The sequence below is a fragment of the Opisthocomus hoazin genome, unplaced genomic scaffold (assembly GCF_030867145.1).
Source record: "Opisthocomus hoazin isolate bOpiHoa1 unplaced genomic scaffold, bOpiHoa1.hap1 HAP1_SCAFFOLD_100, whole genome shotgun sequence".
In the NCBI taxonomy this organism is placed as follows: domain Eukaryota; kingdom Metazoa; phylum Chordata; class Aves; order Opisthocomiformes; family Opisthocomidae; genus Opisthocomus; species Opisthocomus hoazin.
Window position 1 is genome coordinate 127,176 of NW_027448917.1, and position 25,573 is coordinate 152,748.

General features: G+C 50.7%; 2 protein-coding genes across 2 annotated transcripts; one reads left to right on the top strand and one right to left on the bottom strand.

The window, feature by feature from the left end:
* Positions 1–5,652: 5,652 nt before the first annotated feature.
* Positions 5,653–12,774, bottom strand: LOC142359754 (olfactory receptor 14C36-like). Its single transcript, XM_075412172.1, has 2 exons — positions 12,750–12,774; positions 5,653–6,611 (listed from the first exon to the last, which is right to left on the bottom strand). Exons 1-2 carry the CDS (start codon positions 12,772–12,774, stop codon positions 5,653–5,655), a joined length of 984 nt encoding a protein of 327 aa, XP_075268287.1.
* Positions 12,775–23,409: 10,635 nt separating this feature from the next.
* Positions 23,410–24,333, top strand: LOC142359750 (olfactory receptor 14J1-like). Its single transcript, XM_075412169.1, has one exon. The coding sequence runs from the start codon at positions 23,410–23,412 to the stop codon at positions 24,331–24,333; it is 924 nt and encodes a 307-aa protein (XP_075268284.1).
* Positions 24,334–25,573: the final 1,240 nt, after the last annotated feature.

Below are 25,573 nucleotides of genomic sequence, written 5' to 3' on the forward strand. Positions count from 1 at the left end.
GGGCTGAGAAGGGCGATGCTCACCAGGACCTGGCCCCGGCCAACAAGGAAGAGCTGACTGGGGATGTGATCATCAGCGTGTGCCTTGGTTGTAGTGACCAGAGAATGGTGAGGTCCCAGGTGCCAGGAGTGAGGAAGGCCAGCAGTGGAGTACAGACGGGTGAAGTCCAGAGAAGAAGACTTTGACATACCTGGGAGACTGATACCGGTGGTGTGGTGGGAAGCAGCTCTGCAGGGGGAAGGAGCTCAGGAAATCTGATAAGGCTTACAGCCTCCTCGGAGGACAAGAATGCTCTATCTGAACACCCATGAAGAGAAGCATTCTTCTCAGGAGGATGAGGACGTGAGCTGTTTGAGTTCCAGAGCAGAAAGGCAGAACACAGGAGTTGGAAACAGGGGAAGATGCAAAGGAGGAATTTAGAAACCTCGTCCGTGGATGTGAGAATGACGACAAAGCCAAAGCTCCCGTAGTCTTGATACTTGCAGAGGATGGTAAGGGCTGCAAGATGAGCTGATACTGCTTCATTAAAAGAATGTAGAGGTGTAATGTGAGCCTGCTGCTGAGCTTCATTAGAGTAGGAGCAGGTAGGGCTGAGGTACTCAATGGCTTCTTTGACTCTGTGTTCTCCCAGGCCTTTGTGGCTGGAGGCAGGACCCTGGAGGAGAAAAACCTGCAGTGGATGGTTAGACTTCATGCCACTGATTGCCACTCTCTAGGCCTGCAAGTTTTCAGTCCACCTCTCTTTCTTCTCATCCAGTCCAGATTTTAACAGCTTCTATATGACGATATCATAGGGGGACAGTGCTGAAAGATTTTCTGAAATACAGGCAAATCACCACTCCTCTCTCTTCATCTACCAAGCCAGTCATGTCATTGGAGAAGGTTATAAGGTCAGCTAAAAATGACTTCCCCTTCGTGAAGCCAGACTGCTTCTGATGACTCTCTTGTCCTTCCTGTACCTGGAAATGGTTGACAGGATTAGCTGCTCCTTCACCTTAGTGGAGGCTGAGGTGAGGCTGACCAACCTGTCTTTCCCTGAGTCCTCCTTTAATTCCTTCTTGAAAATAGGAGTCATTTTGTTTTACTTGGGTGTGACTTGGGCCTCTTGACACCCCTGTGCTCCGGGCCTCACTTGGGGTCTGGCACTTGGAGGCCCATAGTGATATGCCATTGTGCACCTAAAGTCTTCATTTGGGGGTTGATTCAGTTGCCCACACAGAGGTGGGCACTGCCTCCAAGACACCCTGAGGTAGCTGAAGACCCCACGTGGGACTGGGAAATGTGACCCAGGTCCTATAGGAGCATACGTGGAGGAGGAGCTGGAGGCCAGGCAGGGAAGCCCAAGGCATCTCCGTTAAGAGAGCTGATTTTTTTCTCTTGACTAGAAAGGGAAGCCTGGGCAATTGAGTGCAAGGTGTCCAACACCAGATGAGATAACTCTGTTCTCTGCCTTCCCCTACTTTGGAGACACATGTAGTTTACCCTGCAGAAAATAAAGAAATGAGTGGTGGTAGATGCTGCAGGGTACACTTGGTAAAGTCCCTGTAACCTCAAAATATTGGGATTAGTGCAGATTTGGCTGTGCAAAAGAGAGCACTTCTCCTTTCTTCGCCCTATGAATCGAGGGAGCTAGTGACTTTAGTGGGCAGCTTGTTGTGTGCAAAGAAGAAATATCGACAGAGTCTGGGACAGGGGACAGTGTTCGGGGGGATCTTGGGGTCTGTGCTTGACACAGAAGGTGTTTTCTGTTGGTCTAAGGTTATCTGTTGTGGAAAGTGCACTTCAGTAGGGGTAAAGCGGATTTAATATAAAGCAGAGGAATGATTTTTTTTTTTCTTTAAATCATGCCTTTTTCTTTTTATTTGTTGACCATTAAGAAAAAGCCTTCTGTGTCTACACGCAGCTCGTTCTCCAAGTAAAACAGGTGGGAGTTTGTGCCAACAGGCTGAGACGTGTATCTACAGCCTTAAGGGGAGGAAGCTGAGATTGGAACAAGGCTTCTTGAAGTCCCAGGTGTTTGATGAGGGAGATGGTGGGGTTGGGGGAAGGGACAAAGACTACTTGATTGTCGTAAACAAAGGGCCTTTATTTTCATATATATTCAGACTGCTTTAGGAGAAGCTCAGGATTATTATGAGGTGGAGATTGCTGACACCAAGTAACGTGTAAAGAATCCAAAAAAAGGGGGGAAAATCTTTTCTTATTGTTGTTTTTTCACTTTGACTTTCGCTCCTGAAAGCTCTTTAGTTAACCACAGAAAAATTGAGAACTTTAAGCGAAGTTCTTCCCAGAGAACAAGTCTCTAGAGAAGTAAAATTCATCAGCAGACGTTCAAGTTTCTAAGGATGTCGGCATGCCCCACTGAGGACCATCATTGCAAAGGGATCGTGGAGGGAATTACAAGAAGATGTGACCATCCCTGATGCATCCCCCAGGGTGAAGCAAGAAGTCAGAGGCACCGGTTACAGGTGGAAAATCAGATGTGGAGTGTGGCTGTGGAAGGCCTTGATGTCTTTTGCAAAGCAGGACAGCCAAGCCCTGATCCCCATCCCCTGGGAATGGGGGTCTGTTGCCTCACAGCCTGTTCGTGGCTCTTCTTTGGAGCAGTGTGATGTGGGGTGTGGAATGTTCAGTGCAGGAGAGCAATGGGAAACCTCCCAGGCTCTGTAGGGGTGAGTGAGGAGTCAACAATGCCCTCGGGTTGTAAGGCACTGGTCTCTTCTCATGGGCCTCAGTGGAAGGGAGAGCAGCCATAGCCAAACTGAAGAAGACCTCATTTGTGTTGTCAGGGGGTGGTCCCAGCCACACCAAGGCCCTTGGTCATCCCCACCACAGGCTGTGTTACACTGTCCTATGCCTGTGCTTGTTTCCTTGCAGACTTTAGCTACTGCCCCATTTCCCCACCTCACTCTGACCCTCAGATCTCCCAAGCTTTACTGATGTCCCTCTGTCCTCATTCACTGTTGCTTCAAACAAAAAGCTGTGTTTACCTGGGGGTATGCCAATGTCTCTTGGTTTCCCAGCAACTGCTTTTTTCCAACACCCTGTTAATGCTTCTCTAGCACGCAAGATGTCACAGCCACAGACTTGCTTGGATCTGCTATTGCTCTCCGCATCCCAGCACTGGAATGCACGTCCTCCTTCTGCTGCCTCGAATTCGAAACTCAAGCTATTCCACAATAATTCAGGTCTTCTTCCTGCCTTTAGCACAATCACAGAATAGTAGGGGTTGGAAGGGACCTCTGTGGGACATCTAGTCCAACCCCCCTGCCGAAGCAAGGACACCCAGAGATGGCTGCACAGGACCACGTCCAGGAGGGTCTTGAATATCTCCAGAGAAGGAGACTCCACAACCTCCCTGGGCAGCCTGTTCCAGTGCTCCGTCACCCTCAGAGGGAAGAAGTTCTTCCTCATGTTCAGATGCAACTTCCTGTGCCTCAGTTTGTGCCCGTTGCCCCTAGTCCTGTCGCTGGGCACCACTGAAAAGAGTCTGGTCCCATCCTCCTGACACCTACCCTGCAGATATTTAGTGGCATTTCTAATGTCCCCTCTCAACCTTCTCTTCTTCAGGCTGAACAAGCCCAGCTCCCTCAGCCTCTCCTTGCAGGAGAGATGTTCCAGTCCCCTCACCATCCTCTTAGCCCTCCGCTGGACTCTCTCCATTAGCAGGGGAGGAGAACGTCCCTTGACCTGCTGGTCACACTCTTCTTAATGCACCCCAGGATCCCATTGGCCTTCTTGGCAGCCAGGGCACACTGCTGGCTCATGCTCAACTTGTTGTCCATCAAGACACCCATGTCCCTCTCCACAGAGCTGCCTTGCAGCAGGTCAGCTCCTACTCTGTACTGATGTAAGTCTGCTGAGAAGATATGCTTAGACATGGCCATTGGATCTGGAGTGGTAGCAACTCCTGAATGATGAGGGAGATGAAATAAGAGACACAGTATTGGTAATAGAAGTAAGTCACAAAATACACCTAAAGACTGAAAAAAAGCTGAGAAGTGTTGACATATTTCTTGCTTTAGATCTTTGTTTTCAGTTAATCTTGCAGAAATTTTCATTGTCATTAAATGACATCTGAAAAACCTAAAGGTATTAAAAATAGATCATTTGGTGTCTTGCAAAGAGCCCTATGTGTCCCAAAACTTCTTTGCCTGGCACTTCTCAGTCTTTGCCCAGAGCAAGTCACACTCTGGTGTCAGCCTCTCTACCCCTGTTTAGATGTTGGTGTAAATGGTCCCTTACAGCACAGAAGGACTCAAGTCCCACAGACCTCTGCTCTGCTCCTGTTAGAAACAGGGCCCATAGTCGCAGGAATTGAAGACAACTGCAGCTGGATGGGACATAAGGAAATCTTCAATGCAACCTGTCTGAAAATTGGTCAGACCAAGTAGTTCAATGCTTGCTTCAGTCCAAGTTTGAAACTCCTAGGGACAGAGACTGCCCAGCTTCTCTGGGTGACCTGTTCCTGCACTTGGATGAGCTCCTGGGGAAAAATCTTGTCCTTCTGTCCTGGCTGAACCTCTCCTCTTTCACCTTCCTCCCACTGAATTTTGTCTTCTCACCATGAATCTTGTTGAAGAGATGGGTCTGTATTCTCCATGATCTCCTTGTAAGTACTGGCAGGCTGGGATGATGTCAGCCTCAGCCATCCCTTCTCTGGGCTTGACAAGCCCAGCTCCCTCAGCCTCTCCTAACAGGCAATGCTCTCCAGTCCATGGCTGTCCTGGGGAACCTTTGCTAAACCCACTCCAGCTCGTCAGTACTATTCCTGGAGATGTGAAATCTGAATCTCTTCCCTTTGCTCTTGACTCCTTGCAGCCACAAATTCCAGGTGGTCACCCCGTGGCAAGTGGTGCTTAGTGGCCCCTGTCAGTTCCCTGGCCTGTCCCAGCCCAGCCCTGCTGTCCCACACATGGTCCGATGGCTGCAGTGTTCAGGTGCAGCATGGGGAAGGGTGTATTTGGTGTGAGGAGCAGCTTGCCTCTCATAATCTGCAGTACATCTCTTTGTACCCTGTTCCCCTTCTGTTCCTCCTACTTGAAACAGCCTCCCACAGGCTGTGGAACCTATCCAGCCCTATCTGCATCCCAGGTGGGGTTTAGCAGACATCCCTGCTCTGAAGTCTGCCAGGGTCTGTACAAGGAGAGAGGTCGAGAAGGGCTGGTTGTTCCCCCTGTGCAGGCACTGAACCCAGCGGGAGGAGCAAAGAGGCTGTGCAGAAAAGCTCACACATAAACCTTTGGTGAGTGGCTGGTGCTGGATAGGGCTGAACAGGGAGGACACCAGTGAAAGCTCACTCTAGTCCTATTCCCTAACATATCACCCCATATACTCCTCCCCTCAGTGCATGGAGAACCCCAGCACAGCAGCACAGCCTCATGGGGAGAATATTTTCAGCTTTTTCCTGACCTCAGCTTTGGGAAGAGAGCAAAGCCTGGAGACACTGGCATTTAGAAAATCCTGGTTTATTACAGAGACATGGCATGGGAGGGCACCTTTTCCACTGTGCCAGACACATATGCAAAGGTAACTCTGTCAGACAAGCTGGGTTCACGGTTCTTGAGAAGCAGAATTGTCACAGGTAAAATGTCCAAAGCACAGGAGGTTCCCTAGATATGTTGGAAACCACTTGTGAAGAGATGTGGCACCTTATTGCTGTTGAAATACTACAGATTGAATTTGCTTCTTCAGGGCGTCTTTGAGCTCCTGGTTCCTCATGCTGTAAACGAAGGGGTTCATTGCTGGAGGAACCACTGAGTACAGCACTGTAATCACCAGATCAAGCAATGGGGAAGAGATGGAGGGAGGCTTCAGGTAGGCAAACACTGCAGTGCTGAAAAACAGGGAGACCACAGCCAGGTGAGGGAGGCACTTGGAAAAGGCTTTGTACCGTCCCTGTGCAGAGGGGATCCTCAGCACGGCCCTGAAGATCTGCACATAGGACAGCACAATGAAAACAAAACACCCAAAAGATAAAGAAACACTAAACCCAAGAAGCCCAACTTCTCTGAGGTAGGAGTGTGAGCAGGAGAGCTTGAGGATCTGGGGGATTTCACAGAAGAACTGATCCACAGCATTGCCGTGGCAGAGAGGAATTGAAAATGTATTGACAGTGTGCAGCAGAGAATTGAGAAAGCCACTGCTCCAGGCAGCTACTGCCATGTGGACACAAGCTCTGCTGCCCAGGAGGGTCCTGTAGTGCAGGGGTTTGCAGATGGCAATGTATCGGTCATAGGCCATGATGGTCAGAAGACAATGCTCTGCTACTACTAAGAAGGAAACCAAAAAGAGCTGGGCAGCACATCCTGCATAGGAGATGGTCCTGGTGTCCCAGAGCAAATTGGCCATGGCTTTGGGGACAGTCATAGAGATGGATGCCAGGTCAAGGAGGGAGAGGTTGAGGAGGAAAAAGTACATGGGAGTTTGGAGGTGGTTGTCACAGGCTACAGAGGTGATGATGAGGGTCTTTCCAAGGAGGGCAGCCAGGTAGATGCCCAGGAAGAGCCAGAAGTGCAAGAGCTGCAGCTCCAGTGTGTCTGCGAATGCCAGGAGGAGGAACTGGGTGATGGAGCTGCTGTTGGACAGGTGTTTCCTTTGGGCATGGGATCCTGTCATTAGAGGAAGAATCAATAAAGTGTTAGAGGAGAATTGTCATTGGAAATGCAAAGCCATACTCCTAGAACTTTAATACTGCTGAACTTCTGAGCATTTTCCATTCATTTTCAATGAGAACTTCCTTCAGCTTCCTTGTTCGAGGTCTGGTTGGTGCTGGCTGAAGGTACTGTAAGGAGCAGGACCTCTGTCCTCCGCCTTTTGAGGAGTCTGCCCTGCTATGCAGCAAGGAGCTCATGGGAGTAGTGGTGTCAGGGGTCTATCCTGGTGTCTGACTTGGTCAGATGAAACCGCTCCTCACAGAAAATCACCTTGTCAGCCTCTGCACTCTCAGTGCTAGGAACGGCAATAACAGAGAAAAGTTGGAGAAGTTTGGGGTTCATAAAGCTCCCCCAGCTTACCTGGGGAGTTTTCTTGGAGTTCAGACACCTTCAGCATTTCTGCTGCACTCAGGGAGAAGAGAGGGACACTGGTGAGGCATATGAAATTGCTTCTGGCTTAATGCAGAGTGAGGGCAGCTGGTCTGTCCCTCTGACTTCTTCTGACCTGCCCTGGGCTTGTTCTTTGTGAGATGGAAGGTGATCACACTGCTGCATTACCCTGAAAAATAACCAGACGTTACTGAAAACAGAGGGATTCAGTGCAGACTGCTAAATGTCTCACTCTTTCTAAAGGTCTCAGCACCTCACTTCTAGCCAAGGACACTCATGGCTCCTTTCACCAACCCAACAGCATTTCCTCCATTGTAGCATCTCTGTGCTTCTCCGTGGGGCTTTTAGATAATAAAAGGTTGTGAGGAGAGAAGTTCACTTTGTAGAGGGCAGCTCAGAGCTTGGAAGTACACCTCAAGGAGACAGCCAAGTGTCCTAACAATAGCATCTGATGAAGTGAAAAGCAGCTGATCCTCCAGCCCCACAGACTGCATTGACCACAGCCCCACAGGGGAGATGAAAGTTGGGGCACTTGTTCCCACGGACACGCCTGCAGGAAAGGACCCACAAGATCAGTCTGTGACCCTACAGCTGAAACTCCAGCTCCCTAACGAAGCTGACGACAACAATGAAACAACAATAGGAATAACACAGACAAGAGGAGAAACAAGCAAATATCCAGCAATAGGGTGTCTGAGAAAAGCCAGGGCAGAGGCAGCCACGCCCTCAGCACAGCGTTACCCATACCCAGCTGGGCACGTCCCCTCCCAGACACCAACATTGCCGGGCAGTTGAGCTCTGAGCCCCTGTCATCTGCAGCAGAGAAATGGAGATGTGGCTGGAGAGCTGCCCCCTGGCTCTGCTGGAGCTCTGCTGCAGAGGAGGTGGTTCATGGTTTGGAGACCTCAGCCCTGAGGGCAGAGGCTGTGCTGGGTGGGAGAGAAGGCAAGGGGGCTTACTCAGAGGAAGGGCTCTGCACTGGAGGGGATGATGCAGAGTTTTATGATTTCTCCCTCCCATCATATCTGGTTTTCTGTTCTGCTCCTTCCCTGATGATATATCTGCTGCCTGGAAATTTTCCTCCTGAAAGATGTTTCACTCTCCCATGTCTTTTCCATTACAGCACTCACAGACCCCATCCCAACCCCTGTGCACTCACCCTGGCCCTACAGAAACCTGCCTGTTTGCAGGGCACTGCCTGGGTGTGTGTTCCTGTTTGCAGGTGGAAAATGAAAGGTCAGGCTAAGCCTGGTAGGTCCAGGAAAGGTGATGCTGGTGCTGTCCATAGGCAGAGGAATGGCTGAGGGTGCTTTAGGAGGCTCCTATCAGAGTTACTGATCACTGGCTCAGGAATCTCAGTGACTGCTTCAAGGCTGAAAGCTCCTGTTCCATTTATCCCTTTTACACCGCCCTCCCTCTTCCAAAAGGGAAACTGATAACACAAATTGAGGAAGTTTTTGTTATCTTTACAGTAATCCTGCGCATGGAGCATCTCCCCTACGAGGAGAGGTTGAGGGAACTGGGCTTGTTCAGCCTGAAGAAGAGAAGGCTGCGAGGGGACCTTATAAATGCCTACAAATATCTGAAGGGTGGGTGTCAGGAGGATGGGGCCAAGCTCTTTTCAGTGGTGCCCAGTGACAGGACAAGGGGCAATGGGCACAAACTGAGGCACAGGAAGTTCCGTCTGAACATGAGGAGGAACTTCTTCCCTCTGAGGGTGACGGAGCACTGGAACAGGCTGCCCAGGGAGGTTGTGGAGTCTCCTTCTCTGGAGATATTCAAGACCCGCCTGGACAAGGTCCTGTGCAGCCTGCTGTAGGTGACCCTGCTTCGGCGGGGGGGTTGGACTAGATGACCCACAGAGGTCCCTTCCAACCCCTACTATTCTGTGATTCTGTGATTCTATGACCTTCTTCTTGAGTCAGCCTTAGGAAATATTCTGGGGGTGAACTGGAGCTGTGAGCAGCTGACCCATGCAGCAGTCTCCTGGTAGGAGAAAAACACTGCCCTACTGGGGGTCCCTTCTTCCACCCACAGATTCTCCCCACAGCACGATCTGGAGCTCCCCGGGCAGGCTGAGCACTGACCCCAGCATACAGACTTCTGCAGTAAAGGGACCCTGCTCTGGAGGACCGTCCTGGGCACACTTGGCTACACACCTGGCGTAACATCCTACCAGTAATCTCCGGAGAAGGCAGTCAGCATGCCCTGCTCCTCTGATGGCAGGGCAGGGAAAAACTTCTCTGGAAGGTGTCTTCCCCCTCTAGGCTTGAGAAGCTGTGACAATCCTCCACAAAGATCCTGTAGGCTGTAGGATGTGCCAGCTTTTGGAGATCCCTCCAGCAGCAGCAGATTCACTGCCCTGCTTCCAGGGACTTACCATTTCATGGGTTGTGAAAATTTCTCCCTCAGTGAGCTCTCAGCGTCTTCCCACCCCGCACTGCCTTTAACCTATGTCCACCTCGCACCTCTCCCCTCGCTGCCTGCAGGCAGTGCCCTCAGCCCTGCTGGGCTTTGCAGAGGAGCTGCTCCTGGGCACAGCTGTTTCTCTGCAAGTGCTGCCCACTTGCCAGGAGTTCCCTCCATCCCAGGAGCCCAGCCCAGATCAGCAGCACAGGACCAGCACAAGGCAGCAATATCCTTACCCACTCTGGGCTCCCTCGAGGTGTCTTTTGGTCTCCAGGACAACTTGCTGTGAAACAGGCTGAAGTAATCAGTCCTGTTGCCTCCCTCAGCTGGGGAGAGACACTCAGTTTCAACAGCGTCAATTCTCCTCTCAGAGAAAGAGTTAGAAACAAAAATCACCTTTCCTTGCCCCATCACAAGACAGGACAACCAGAAAGTGACAGGAAGGAATCTCATTTGCCCCTGCTGAGGGAAGGGATTGAGCCTAGTCATTGGAGGCATCTCATCCTGAGTTTGAAGTCCTGAGGACTCAGGTCTCTCTCATGCTCACCACAAAACCCACAGGAGGTGGGACTCCTCTTGCCTCAAATGAGATTGGCACAAAACAGCCTCCTGCATGGCAGATCCTTTTCTCAGCTCCCTTGGTAATTAATGGAGGTGGAGAGCAGGAGGAAGATGTTCAGACGCAGACACTTGGTGACAGGTTTAGTTCCAGAGATGACCAAGATGCTTGCTGGTAACTACAAGCTCTGATGGAGCAGTTTAAAGAGACAGGGCAGCGTCTGAGGGCACCTTCCTGGAGGCTGGTGGGAAAACCTTTTGGCCAACTTCAATGACAGAAAGTGCCCACCTTGAAGACAAATCAACCTTTAAATGTTCCTTATGTCCAGGGCTGCTGATGGATGTAATCATCCTGACCAAATGGAGTCCTGTGGCACAGGGAGAACAAAGTCTCTCCCTTTCTGTTCTCCGTCAGCTGTTTTGTCCACGTGGCCTTAACAGTATGATGGGGTTTGTCTCATATGCATCCCTTCATTGCCTAACCTCATTCAGGGCAGCTGAATCTTCATTTATTTCACATTTACAGACACCTATGACTGTGGAATGTGCCAGGGCTCTCCAGGACAACTGCATGCATCTGACATGGACAGTACAAGTCCCATGCAGGAACCCCATCCTCTTTCAGAGTCATTGTGTGACAGGCACCACCCAGGGCATCTCACACAGATTTCGTGCCTTTGTGCAGTCACTGAGTCCCACCACTGCAGTGATGCAAGGTCTGTCCCTTCTCTACCCAGTGGATGCATGGCAGTGCATGAACACCAAGCACGTCACAGCAGGGTCTCCACTTGAGGGCATTCCCTCTCAAACTCTGCTGGATCTTCTCTCACCCATCATTTAACCATCCCTTTGATGGTACAGTCATGGATCAGGCTGGTAGTGATGTCCTAGCTGACAGGGGAAGTCCCAGAGGACTGGAGGATCGCCATTGTAACACTCATCTACAAGAAGGGCTGGAAGGAATGATCCTGGGAGCTACAGGCTTGTCAGCCTGACCTCAGTGCTGGGCAAAATTATGGAGTGATTCATTGTGAGTGCGCTCACAGGACATGTGAGGGACAACCATGGGATCAGCCCCAGCCAGCATGGATACCTGAAAGGCAGGTTCTGCTTCACCAACTTGATCTCCTTCTATGACCAGGTGACCCGCCTAGTGGACAAGGGAAAGGCTGTGGATATTATTTGCCTGGACTTTCGTAAGGTCTTTGACACTGTTCCCCACAGCATCCTCCTGGAGAAACTAGCTGCCCATGGTTTGGATGGGTGTACTCTCTGCTGGATAAAGAACTGGATGAATGGCTGAGTGCAGAGAGTGTTGGTGAATAGTGCCAAATCCAGGTGGTGGTCAGTCACAAGTGGTGTCCCCCAGGGCTCAGTTTTGGGTCCAGCCTTGTTTAACATCATTATCAATGATCTGGATGAGAAGACAGAGCTCTCCCTCAGTAAGATTGCAGATGACACCAAGCTGGGTGGGAGTGTCGATCTGCTCAAGGGTAGGAAAGATATGCAGAGGCATGTGGACAGGCTGGATCATGGGTTGAGGCCAACTGTATGAGGTTCAACAAGACCAAGTGCCGCGTCCTGCACTTGGGTCACAACAACCCCATGCAACGCTACAGGCTTGGGGAGGAGTGGCTGGAGAGCTGCCCAGTGGAAAAGGACCTTGGGGTGTTGGTCGGCAGTTGGCTGACTACGAGCCAGCAGTGTGCCCAGGTGGCCAAGAAGGCCAATGGCATCCTGGCTTGTGTCAGGAATAGTGTGGCCAGCAGGAGTAGGGAGGGGATCGTGGCCCTCTGCTCGGCACTGGTGAGGCTGCACCTCGAGTGCTGTGTTCAGTTTTGGGCCCCTCACTACAAGAAGGACATTGAGGTGCTGGAGCGTGTCCAGAGAAGAGCAACAAGGCTGGTGAGGGGTCTAGAGAAGAAGTCTTACGAGGAGCGACTGAGGGAGCTGGGCCTGTTTAGTCTGGAGAAGAGGAGGCTGAGGGGCGACCTTCTTGCTCTCTACAACTACCTGAAAGGCGGTTGTAGTGAGGTGGGTGTTGGTCTCTTCTCCCAGGTACCTAGTTACAGGATGAGAGGCAATGGTCTCAAGTTGCATCAGGGGAGGTTTAGGTTAGATATTAGGAAAAGTTTCTTTCCTGAAAGAGTGGTCAGGCGTTGGAATAGGCTGCACAGAGAGGTGATTGAGTCACCATCCCTGGACATGTTCAAAAAATATGTGAATATTGCACTTTGGGACATGGTTTAGTAGGCATGGTGGTGTTGGGTTGATGGTTGGACCTGATGATCTTAGAGGTCTATTACAACCTATGATTCTATGATTTTCATGGTGTGCCTGGATCACAGGATGTCCACACCCAAGGACATTTTCAACATCATCTCTTCCTTCCTGACATCAGCTTCACCTCCACCACAGGCCCCCAGGGCTGCAGAGACATAGCAGACAGCATACCCCTCTCCTGGCCTTGCCCAAAGCAGGGTTTGCTCTCTTTGTGGGCACCTCATTTCTCCTTTACATTGCCACCTGTCGTCCCCTCCAGCATGTCTCAGCTCTGAAGCAAAGCCTTTGCACACACAAGGCCTTGGGCGCTTGGTAACAGGTTTCTTTCTGTAAGTCTGCTCTCCGCCCCGATAGGCCACAGCTGAGGTGCTGCAGCCCAGACATGCACCAGTGGCCTCAGCCTGGGGCACAGGGAGGAGGAGCTGGAGGCCCCAAGCTATCTCTTCATCCCACCTGGAGTGAAGAACGACTGAGGCATGCTGAGACAGCTGACATGATTGGGGTGCTGTGATGGGTGGATACAGATGAGAAGGAGAGACAGGCCAGAAAGATCAGGAGGGAGGTGTCCTCAGTGTGAAGGAGCTGCTTAGATGTGTGGAGCTTCTCTATGGGATGAACTATTTGGGTAAGCCCTTATGGATCAGGTTCAGAGGAGAAACTGGTAAAGGTGACATTGTGGTGGGAGATAAAGAATGAATTAATGTCCCTTTGCTGACTTTAATCACCTTGGCATTTCCTGGAAGGGGACCGCAACAGCATGAAAATTGTCCTGGAGGTCTCTGGAGGGTCTTGGTCAAGACCCAGCTTGGGACACTGGTCTTTACAGCTCAGCTGTGAGATTGATCAACAATGGTGATGTTGATATGCATCTACAACTCACAAAGAAGGGAGAGTTAATCATGGAGGTTAAAACCTGTGTCAGCCTTGACTGCCATGACCATGAAATAATGGAGTCTCACCTCCCAAGGGGAATGACAATAAAAGAGAGTAGATGTTAGACCTCAAATTGTTCTCCCAAAAGTGTGGTCATTTACCCAGTGCACAGTACGCCAATACACACACAGAGCAGAGGTGTTGTCTTTCTTGCAGATTTGTGTAGATGTTGGTGCTAGGTGATAATTCCACAAAGCTAGCACAATGTTTAGCAGAGTCACAAGTTCTATATACTCTTACCAAAACAAAGCAATTACTCATTGCATTCTGACTGGTTCACCACGTTACACGCTTGTCATAGAAGTTTACTCCTTCCTTGCTTAACTATGCATACTCGCAAGCTGGGGAGGTGCAGACTTTTTGGTTCTGAATTGAGTCGGTGGTTGCAATCTCCCCCTGCCGCCTTTACCTTTTTCCTAGTTTTCCTCAGTCTTTGTTAACTTCATGCTTCTTTGGCAATCGTCCAGCTTTCAGTGCCTTCTGGGCTGGATGTTCCCCTTTTATCAGTCTGTTAGCTCCTCTTCAAGGACACAATAGTTAGTAAGGCATGCATTGATTATACAAAGTAGTCAAGCCTAAAATTAAACAATGTCAGAAGGACAGAAGCATTTCTGCCCTGTGTCATAACAATGTGAGCATCACTATGCTCAGAATATCACTGCCCGATATGAAGATAAGCAGACTTTGGCCTAGTCCTGCAACTTTTAATGAGGGAGCCCACGCGAGCAGTACACAAAGGCAGCACAGCTCAAGACATCTGGCCTTTGAAGATGGTGTCTTTCAAGCAGGAGGCTGTGCATGTCAATAGTCAGGAAAACAAGCAGAGCTATTGGGAGAGAAACTTGGGGAAACGGGAAACTCATGTGGGAGCTCTATGTAAAAAAAGAAGGATACAAGAGTTGGATGCAAGGGTGGAAACAGAGGAGGAATTCAGAAATGTGCTTGGGTTTAGAAAAGCCAGCGCTCCGCTGGAGTTGACACTTGCAAGGGAGTTCAAGGCCACAGCAACGGGCTGGTACTCCTTTAGCACAGTTAAAGCAGAAACAAAGATGGTGTGTGGCCACTGCTGAATTCAGCAAGAGCGGAGGTAGATATGTCTGAGATTGTATGTGTCCTCTTTGCCTCAGTCTTCTTCAGCAAGATCTCCCCATTCCAGGTGCCTAAGAGGAAGAACTCTAAGCGAAACCCAGCAATGGATGGAGATTAAGTCACGGGTCCCTTGGATAAGGTCAACTCTTAATAGTGCATTGGACCACAGAATCACAGAATCACAGAATGGTAGGGGTTGGAAGGGACCTCTGTGGGACATCTAGTCCAACCCCCCTGCCCAAACAGGGTCACCTACAGCAGGCTGCACAGGACCACGTCCAGGTGGGTCTTGAATATCTCCAGAGAAGGAGACTCCACAGCCTCCCTGGGCAGCCTGTTCCAGTGCTCTGTCACCCTCAGAGGGAAGAAGTTCTTCCTCATGTTCAGACGGAACTTCCTCTGCTTTAGTTGGTGCCCATTGCCCCTAGTCCTGTCACTGGGCACCACTGAAAAGAGTTTGTCCCCATCCTCCTGACACTCACCTTCCAGATATTTATAAGCATTTATTAGGTCCCCTTTCAGCCTTCTCTTCTTCAGGCTGAACAAGCCCAGCTCCCTCAGCCTCTCCTTGCAGGAGAGATGTTCCAGTCCCCTCATCGTCTTTGTAGTCCTCTGCTGGACTCTCTCCAGTAGTTCCTCATCTTTCTTGAATTGGGGAGCCCAGAACTGCACACCGTACTCCAGATGAGGCCTCACCAGGGCACTGTAGAGGGGAAGGAGATCCTCCCTCGACTTGCTGGCCACACTCTTTTTAATGCATCCCAGGATGCCATTGGCCTTCTTGGCAGCCAGGGCACACTGCTGGCTCATGGTTAACCTGTCGTCCACCAGGACACTCACGTCCGTCTCCGCAGAACTGCGCTCCAGCAGGTGCACCCCAAGCCTGTACTGGTGCATGAGGTTGTTCCTCCCCAGGTGCAGGACCCTGCATTTGCCCTTGTTGAACCTCATTAGGTTCCTCTCTGCCCAACTTTCCAGCCTATCTAGGTCTCGCTGAACGGCAGCACAGACTGCTGGTGTATCTACCACACCTCCCAGTTTGGTGTCGTCAGCAAACTTGTTGAGGGTACATTCTAACTCTTCATCCAGGTAGTTGATAAAGAAGTTAAATAAAACTGGGCCCAGTACTGACCCCTGAGGGACACCACTTGTTACCGGCCTCCAACTAGACTCAGCGCCGCTGATGACAACCCTCTGAGTTCTGCCATTCAGCCAGTTCTCAATCCAGCTTTTGCCAACTTGCCCTGCACTTTTTGTCCACGAGCTCCTCAGCTCTCACAGTGTGGATGTGCTCCTGGCAGGCAGGAGGGAAACTAGAGAGCCTTATCCAGCTGGGAAACCTCTCAAGGGTAGACCCAGCTCCTCTGCAGATATTCATTCAGTCAAGTACCTGGACCCAGAGTCCCGTGGTATCCCCATTGCTAGCACCCAGATGCTGATATTAGCAGCCCTGCTGCAGTTGGTGCTATACACACCCTGTGTCCTGCTCATCAGCTTGAAGTTCACTACCATTCGCACATGTCCACTATGAAGGGAGAAGTCAGTGCAGGGCAGCGTACTCAAGAGAAACCTGGCAAAAATTCAACCAGACCCTTTTATATCCTTTCCCTATGTTTTCCCATTTTAAACCCCAACAACAACTTGCTTGCTGATTGTCTTTTCCTTTAAAATCAAAAGGAATCTTCATGAGCAAAATCACCAAGACCTGGTCTGAGTGTCTTAATCTCATCATTACAAGCCATATGCAGACTGCATGCTGCAGGCATCCTAGTCAAGGGAAGGTTGAAAGGGAAATTGGATGAAGACCACTGCATTGGCTCTGTGGGTCTATGGAAGAGATGTTTCCAAAGAGGGTGTGGAGAAGTTGCTGTGGACACAAGTAGATGGAGATGTGCTCTGGAAAGACAGAGCAGCCAGCGGCTGAACCTGTGAGGAGCTGTGGCCTGTGGGAGACCCAGAGCAAGTCAGGGACATCCCTGAAGGACTGCAGGCCCTGGACTTGGTCATGGGAGGGATTTCATAGTGGGGGCTGGTCAGTGGTCTTGTCATGCCTGGGCTCAGCCACATCAGCTGACTCCAGTGCAGCTGAGCCGCTAAACTTGTATCCTCTCCTGCATAAACAGTGGCAGAAGAGATCATCTATATTCAAGGCAGAATTCAATCCAGACTTCTTCAGCCATTCCCCTATTTATGGAAATATCCTGTGTGGAAAATGTCAAATCACCCATCCTTCCACAAGACTAGCCTCTCCCTGCCCTGCCTCCCAATCCCTCTGCCCAATTTTGGAGTGGACATAAACTCACTGAGAGTTTCTCTTCAAGTGGGGCTGAGACTGTTGCAAGGTGGAGAAAAAGCCTCCTTCACTGTCAAAGTGATAGGGACACTCAAGAAGAGGGATTGAACCCTCCAAGACAGTACGACTGTTCCATCGTGCTCTGCCCCAGTTCCTCTCAATCACAGCACACAGATCTCGAGATGAAAGATGTGAAATTCAAGGACAGATTTTGGGAGGGAGCAGTGATGACAAGGATCCAGAGCTGCATGCAAACTCTAGCCACCCCAATGGGAAAGATACGCAAACCCTATGGAGACTGGGTGCCTTTTCCTATTGTAGTGTGTCTCTGGAGAGGTTAGGGCTCTCTAAAGCTTTCTCCCTGTGTGTCCTGGGTTTGGCCAGGACAGGGTTAATTTTCACCGGACTCCAGGAAGGGGCACAGCTGGGGGGTGGGGCCTGACCCCACCTGGCCAAACAGAGCCCGGTATTCCATACCATGTGACGTCACGCTGGGTTCCGGTGGGGGGGGGCGGCGTGGCGGGAACTCACTCATGGCTTGGGGGGACGCGGCGCCGGTGCTGTGCGGGAGAGCAGCTGCCTGGGTCGTGCAGTTCGTTGTTGTGTTTTCTCCTTATTTGTATCGTTGTTGTTCCTGTTTCCCTCTGTTTGCTGTTCTGTTAAACTGCCCTCATCCCGACCCACCAGTTTCTGCCTCTTTCTTTTCATTCTCCTCCGCACCGCAGCGGGGGGAGGGGCGGCGGCGTGGCACTTTTGTTGCCGGCGGCAGCCGAAACCAAAACACTGTGCTCACCTGGGGTTTGTGGCCTAGCTCTTGTTGATCACGTCCTTTCTTATCTGAAGATGCCCTTCTTGCAACTTTAATCCCAAAAATAGGATGTCTTGAGCAGGTCCCTTGACTTTGCTTCCATTTATGGCACAACTGGCTTTCAGAAGGATTTGTATTATTTTCTCTCCTTTCTCAAAAAATTCTTCTGCTGTATTGCCCCATATGCTGATGTCATTGACGTACAGCAGATGTTCTAGAGCTTCACTCCTTTCCAACACAGTCTGGATTAGTCAATGTCAGGGCAGCTGATTCCAGGTGTCCTGAACACCCCTCCAAGGGAAAGCAAACTGTGGCCTGCACTCTGCTGCCAAAGGGATGGAGAAGAATGCATTAGCGATGTCAATTGTAGCGTACCACTTGGCTGCCTTTGACTCCAGCTGATATTGAAGTTCTAGCATGTCTGGCACGGCAGCACTCAGCAGTGCTGTGACTTCATTCAGGCCACGGTAGTCTATTGTCAGCCTCCACTCTCCAGGAGATTTTCTCACTGGCCTTATGGGACTATTAAAGCGTGAGTGAGTTTTGCTGATCACTCCTTGACTCTCCAGCTGGCGGATCAGCTGATGAATGGGTTTAAGGGAGTCTTGGTTGGTGTGGTATTTTCGCCGGTGCACTGTTGTTGTAGTGATTGGCACCTGTTGTTCTTCAACCCTCAGCAACCCCACAACGGAAGGACCCTCCGAGAGACCAGGCAAAATGGACAGCTGTTGAATTTCTTCCGTCTCCAAAGCAGCTATGCCAAAAGCCCAGCGATAACCACTTGGGTCCTTGAAATACCCTCTCCTAAGATAGTCTATCCCAAGGATGCACGGAGCCTCGGGGCCAGTTACGATGGGGTGCTTCTACCACTCCTGCCCAGTGAGGCTCACTTCAGCCTCCAGTACACTCAGCTCTTGGGACCCCCCTGTCACTCCAGAAATGCAAATGGACTCTGACCCTTGGAAATCTGATGGCATTAAAATACACTGTGCACCAGTGTCCACTAGAGCTTTCTACTCTTGTGGATCTGATGTGCCAGGCCACCAAATCCACACCATCCAATAAATGCGGTTGTCGCTTTCCTCCACCTGGCTTGAGGCAGGGCCCCTCTAATCCTGGCAAGAGAAGTTTCTGCACACCTCCTGTAAAAATGACTTAGAAGTCCCTTCAAACGAACTGGAAGCACGATCTAACTGTCTACCTTGTCTGGATGGCTGCCCGCTGGAAACTGGAGTGGCATTTTTCCTAGAAGAATTGTAGTTTGTGATTTTTTTTTCCTTGCAACTCACGTATGATCGCTGTTGCAGTATGACATAAGGGTATGGTACTGTAGCTTTATGCTGTCATAGCTGTACAGTAATAATATTACAGAAGAAGCCAGGTGAAGAAGTCTAGGCTGAATCTCACAATGAACAGGACAAGTGCAGGGGCGATCCAACCTGATTTGATTTTGGTACCCAGCAATCCAAAAAAACCTTGCTCAATAGCCCCTGGAGTGATCCACAGCCACTGCTGGTTGTTCTCCTCCAGAATCCGGCTTCAGGGCACCAAGGGTTGGGAGAACTTGTGGGTGAAGACAGAGTCAAAGAGGACAAAGAGTTCCTCAGACAGATCTACACCTGCTCTTCATCACTTTGATGCCCTTGGACTCCCTTGCAAATGTTAACTCCTGGGGAGCTTTTGCTTTCCTAAAACCCTCCTTATGTCTACATTCCTCCTTGGAAGTGAGATCCTCTGTCCACACCCTCTCTGCTTCCCTTTTTCCATGGAGCTTCCTGACATGTTGCCTGTTTAGCGTAGCTGGTGTCCTGAGAGGTCCCCTTGGTTGCTGGAGTATCAGCTTGTACCCTTTATGGGTTTAGAGAATGTTGTCCTTGAAAGCAGTTGCACTGAATTCTGCTGCCCTTCAGTGACACTGCCCATTGGAAGTTCCCGGTCTTGGCCAAAGTCTGCCACTCTGAGACCTGGCATATGCACTCTGCTGCTCTCCTTCTGCACTCCCTTTGGGAGCTGAGACTCCACTATGGCTTTGCTAGTGGAGCCAAGGCTGACCAGGATGACACAGGTTTTCAGATCCCGGTGAACATCCCGTTTGTTGGTCCATGTGTGCTAAAAAGCTGATGCAAAGAGCCTCCAGACACATAAAGGAGCATTTGCACTCTGCTGTCCTGTGAATGTCATGGGAGTCAGCTGACTCTTGGCTGCCAGCTCCCTACCAAACCTCTCTCTCACTCCCCCTCCTTCTTTGCTCACCTTGGTGTCTGCAGGGTTGTTTCTCTCATTCTTCTCTTTTACAGCTGCTGCCCACTCTCTTTTGTCCTTTCTCCAGTAGGCTATCAGAGAAGGGCCACTACATTTGCTTACTGGCTCAGGTTTGGGCAGTGGCTGGTGCATTTTGGAGGCAACAGAAACCTGCTATGTCCAACAAGCAGCTGTTGCTCTCTTCTCACCTAAACCACCTCTGCAGCTCCCCTCACCACTACCAAAGCCTTGCCATGGAAACCCAATACACAGGGTCATTAAAGTCCCCAGTAAGATGTGAGGCCTTTGATCGCAAGACTTCCTCAGGCTGGCTAAATAAGAATTAGGACCCTCCCTCACCCTATTATAGGTTCTTTATGTCAGAGCAGAGGTGTGCTGGACTTCAGCCATGGCACCAGGAGCAGGCTCAGACATGAAACAATGAAAGGTGTTCCCAAGTGCCCAAGGTCCCATGCAAGCAAAGCTTTGCTTTAGTGCATGCTGGTGTGGAGGTCAGATGGCGACGTAAAGAGGAAATGAGGACTCCCTAACGAGAGAAAAACCTGATGATCCCTCAGGAGCAGAGAGATGCAGGGCTGGACTCTGCATCCCTGCCAGGAGAGGCTTTTGCTGTCTCTGGTGTCCCTGCAGCCTTGGGGGGCCTATGGTGCAGGTGAAGCTGATCACCAGGAAGGACAAGGTGTTTCTGAAAATGTGCTTGGCTATGGAAAAGCCTGGGATAATTATTGATCTGTTCTTTGAATGTATCGTCAAAGACATAACTAAAGGATGTGGGAGAAGCACTGCCTACATCTACTGGATAAAGATGGGACAGACCTCTCCCTGTGCCACAGGACTCAGGCTGATTACATCCATCAACAGTGCTGGACACAGAAATAATTGCAGGTTCAGTTGTCTTAAATGTGATAAGGAGAAGTGACATTGCTAGAAAGAAGTTGTTCTCCCCAGCAGAGGGAGGGAGAGTGATGTCAGTGATGACTTCAGCCTGTTTCACAGCAGTATCTCTGGAGACCCAGAGACACCACAAGGGAGCCCAGAGTGGGCAGAGAAAGAGCCACCTTGAGCTGGTCCTCTGCTGCTGAGCTGGGCTGGGCTCCTGGGATGGAGGGAGCTCATGGCAACAGGGAACACTTCAAAGAGACAGCTGTGCCCAGGAGTAGCTCCTCTGCAAAGCACAGTAGGGCTGAGGGCACTGCCTGCAGGCAGCGAGGGCAGAGGAGTGAGGCAGAGAGGGGTTAAAGGCAGCGTGGCATGGGAGGATGCTGAGAGCTCACTGGGAGAGAAATCTTCACAACCTGTGAAATGAAGTCCCTGGAAGCAGGGCAGTGAATCTGCAGCTGCTGGAGGGATCTTCAAAAGCTGGCACATCCTACAGCCTACAGGATCTTTGTGGAGGATTGTCACAGCTTCTAAGGCATAGAGGAGGAAGACATGTTCCTGAGACGTTTTGCCCTGCCCTGCCATCAGAGGAGTAGGGCATGCTGACTGGATGCCCCCCTTCTCCAGGGATTACTGGTAGGATGTTAAGCTGGATGTGCAGCCAGGGGTGCCCAGGATGGTCCTGCAGAGCAGGGCCCCTTTACCACAGGAGTCTGTATGCTGGGGTCAGTGCTCAGCCTTCCCAGGGAGCTCGTCATGGTGCTGTGGGGAGAATCTGTGGGTCGAAGAAGTGATCCCTGGTAGGGCAGGTTTTTTCTCCTACCAGGAGACTGCTCCATGGGTCAGGGCTGCTCACAGCTCCAGTTCACCCACAGGCTTTTTCTGAAGGGCTCATTCAAGGAGAAGGTCATGGCACGGATTGCATAAAATTAATGAAAATTTCCTGAATTTGTGTTTTCAGTTTCCTGTTTTAGGAGGGGGGGCAGTGGAAAAGGGATAAATGGAAAAGGAGCTGTCAGCTTTGAAGCAGTCACTGAGACTCCTTAGCGAGTGATCAGTAACTCTGATAGGAGCCTCCTAAAGCACCCTCTGCCTATGGACAGCACCAGCATCACCTTTCCTGGACCCATCAGGCTGAATCTCACCTGTCCTGCTTTCAACCTGCAAACAGGAACGGGCTCCCAGACAGCGCCCTGCAAACAGGCAGGTTTCTGTAGGGCCAGGGTGAGTGCACAGGGGGTGGGATGTGAGCACTGACAGGTAAAGACAGGGGACAGGGAAATACCTCCCAGGAGGAAAATCTCCAGGTAGCAGGATTATGATCAGGAAAAGACAGGAAAGGAAAAGCAGAAATGTTGTGGGAGGGAGATGTGAGAAAAATCTGCATCATCCCCTCCGGTGCAGAGTCCTTCCTCTGAGCAAGCCCCCTTGCCTCCTCTCACAGCCACCAAAGCCTCTTCCCTCAGGGCTGTGGGCTCCAAGCCATGAACCACCTCTCCTCTGCAGCAGAGCTCCAGCAGAGCCATGGGACAGCTCTCCAGTCACGTGTCCATTTCTCTTCTGCAGGTCATAGGGGCTCAGAGCTCAACTGCCCAGCAATGTTGGTGTCTGGGAGGCGGCGTGCACAGCTGGGTACGGGTAACGCTGTGCTGAGGGCCCGGTTGCTTCTGCCCTGGCTTCTCTCAGCCAGACCCTCCCTGCATATTTGGTTGTTTCTCCACTTGCCTGTGTTATTGCTGTTCTAATTTCATTGTTTCTGTCAGCTTCTTTAGGGAGCTGGAGATTCACCTGCAGCATCACAGGCTGATCTTTTGGCTCCATTCCTGCAGGTGACTCCATGGGAACAAATGCCCCAGCTTTCATCTCCCCTGTGGGGCTGTGGGCACCGCAGTCTGTGGGGCTGGAGGATCAGCTAATTTTCCCTTCACCATATGCTATCCTTAGAACACTTGGCTATCTCCTTGATGTGTCCTTCCAAGCTGTGAGCTGCCCTCCACAATGCCAACCTGTCCTCTCACACCCTTTTGTTATGTGCAAGCCCCATGGAGAAGCTCGGAGATGCTACAGGGGAGGAAATCCTGTCGGGTTGGTAAAATGAGCCATGTCCTTGGCTAGAAGTGAGGTGCTGAGACCCTGAAAAAGGGTGAGACATTTAGCAGTCTGCACTGGATCCCTCTCTTCTCTGTAGCATCTGGTTGTTTTCCTGGATAACACAGGAGTGTGCTCATTATCCACCTCATGAAGAATAAGCCCAGGGCAGCTCAGAACAACTCAGAGGGACAGACCAGCTGCCCTCCTTCTGCACTAAGCCACAAGCAATTTTTACACCTCACAAGACTCCCTCTCTTCTCCAGAAGTGCAGTAGGAATGCTGAGAGTTTCTGACATCAAAACACACCCCTAAGGTGACATGAGGGAAGCTGTAGGAACCCAAAACCTCTGAGACTGCCTTCTGCCATCCCCATTCCTTAGCACTGGCCGTGCAGATGCTGAAAATCCCTTCTGCAATAAGAGCAGATTCCTCTGGCAAAGTCTCACACCAGGTCTGGACCTTGGCCCACAATGGCCATGAACCCTTGTGCCACCATGCCCATGAACCCACCGCTGCAGAGCAGAGCTGGCTCCTTGGCAGCCCATGGGAAGAGATCCTGCTCCTCCTGGTATACTCTGCCAGCATCAACCAGAGCTGCAGCCACAGAGCTGAAGGAAGGGCTTTGTGAAAAGGAATGGGGTGTGTAGGAAGCAGGGTGAGATTCTAGGAGAATAGCTTTGATTTTCCTCCGAGAAGTCTGCCCTAACTCTTCACTGATTATTCCTCTAGAAACAGGATCTCATGCATAGAGGAAGCAAATGACCAACGACAGCTCCATCACCCAGTTCCTCCTCCTGGCATTCGCAGACACACGGGAGCTGCAGCTCTTGCACTTCTGGCTCTTACTGGTCATCTACCTGGCTGCCGTCCTGGGCAATGGACTCATCATCACTGCCATAGCCTGCGACCACCATCTCCACACCCCCATGTACTTCTTCCTCCTCAACCTCTCCCTCATCGACCTGGGTTCCACCTCCACGACTCTGCCCAATGCGATAACCAATTCCCTCTGGAATACCAGGGCCATCTCCTACTGGGGGTGTGCTGCCCAAGTCTTTCTATTTGTCTTTTTCATTTCATCAGAGTTTTATCTGCTTACGGTCATGGCCTATGACCGCTACATTGCCATCTGCAAACCCCTGCACTACGGGACCCTCCTGGGAAGCAGAGCTTGTGTCCACATGGCAGCAGCTGCCTGGGGCAGTGGGATTCTTGATGCTGTGCTGCACACGGCCAGTACATTTTCAGTACCACTCTGCCAAGGCAATTCTGTGGAGCAATTCTTCTGTGAAATCCCCCAGCTCCTCAAGCTTGCCTGCTCAGAATCCTACCTCAGGGAACTTGGGGTCCTTGTGCTTAGTGCCTGTTTATCTTTTGGGTGTTTTGTTTTCATTGTGCTATCCTATGTGCAGATCTTCAAGGCCGTGATGAGCATTCCCTCTCAGCACGGACGATGCAAAGCCTTTTCCACATGCCTCCCTCACCTGGCTGTGGTGTCTCTGTTTATGAGTATCGGTACATTTGCCTACCTGAAGACTCCCTCCGTCTCCTCCCCGTCCCTGGACCTGGTGGTGGCAGTGCTGTACTCGGTGGTTCCTCCTGTCATGAACCCCCTCATCTACAGCATGAGGAACCAGGAGCTCAAGGATGCAGTGTGGAAACTAATGGTTGGATACTTTTAAGACGCAAAAAACTGCCCACCTTCTTCTGCATATCATTTACGTAGTTGGTTTTCTTTGATTTGGTTTGGTTTTCAGCTTTTCTAAACTGTAACAATATTGTCCATAAAGAAATTTCATTGTGCATACCATTCCTAAATTAGTATCTACCTGTCTTGTGTCATCCAGAGACTGCATAATGATGAGCCATGCTCTGTGTTTTACAACAAAATACAGGACCTCACAGTCAATATTTGTCCAAGATCCTTTTGTCTGAGAGCTTTTCTGGGGCTGCAGGGGCAGTGCCTGCGTGCAGAGGTGGCGGGGAGAAGAGTCCCAGCACAGCAAATGCTGCCAGGGAGCACCAGCACTTGGTCTTTCCCAAGGTGGTCTCTTTCAACTGCCACGCTTTCCTTCCAAGCCTTTGTGTTACTGAGAGGCGTGAGAGCACTGGCAGCTTGGTCATAGACCTGCGGCACGACAGTCCTTTGCCAGAGGCAGGAACAAGCAATGGGCACCTCTGTGACAGAGCTGATATTTACAACAGCATTTCCATCAGGAAAGGGGTTCTCCTAAGGGCAGTGCCTGAAGGTTTAGGTCTGCTTCTAATGTTTTTCTCAAGAAAATGCAGCAGAGAGAAAACACCAGCGAAGAGATGAAGTGTGTGAGTGTGCATGGTGGAGGCACATGGCTGTGTCCTATCACAGCTGGGCTTCCTGGGAGAGGCACGAAGGACCAGCAGAACAGGGTACGTTCTCAGCCCGTGTTTGCTGAGCACCTGGGCGAATCTGTCCCAGAGCAATCATCACCGAACAGCCAATAACAACCACCATTTCCAACACTGGACTCTCACCTAAGTTTGGAGATGTTGTTTGTCCCTCCACGGAGGGACACCAAATGACTAGGTCAGAAGTCTTTATTTGCCTTGGCATATGAGACACAAGCATGCACAGAACCTGAGTGGGAACAAATGCTTTCAGCTATTCCTGGGGGCATGTGGAGGGGCACCAGGTGCCCACCAAACCACACTATCAATCCCTCTCCTCAGCTGGACAGGGGGATAAAAGTAAAAAAAGGCCTTATGGGTCAAGATAAGGACAGGCAGATCACTCAGCAGTTACCGTCATGGGCAAAACAGACTCTACTTGGTGAAATTTATTTCATTTCTTACCAATCAAGTCAGAGTAAGGTAAAGAGAAATAAGAACCAATCTAAAAAGCACCTTCCCCTCACCCCTTCCTTCTACCTGGGCTCAGCTTCACTC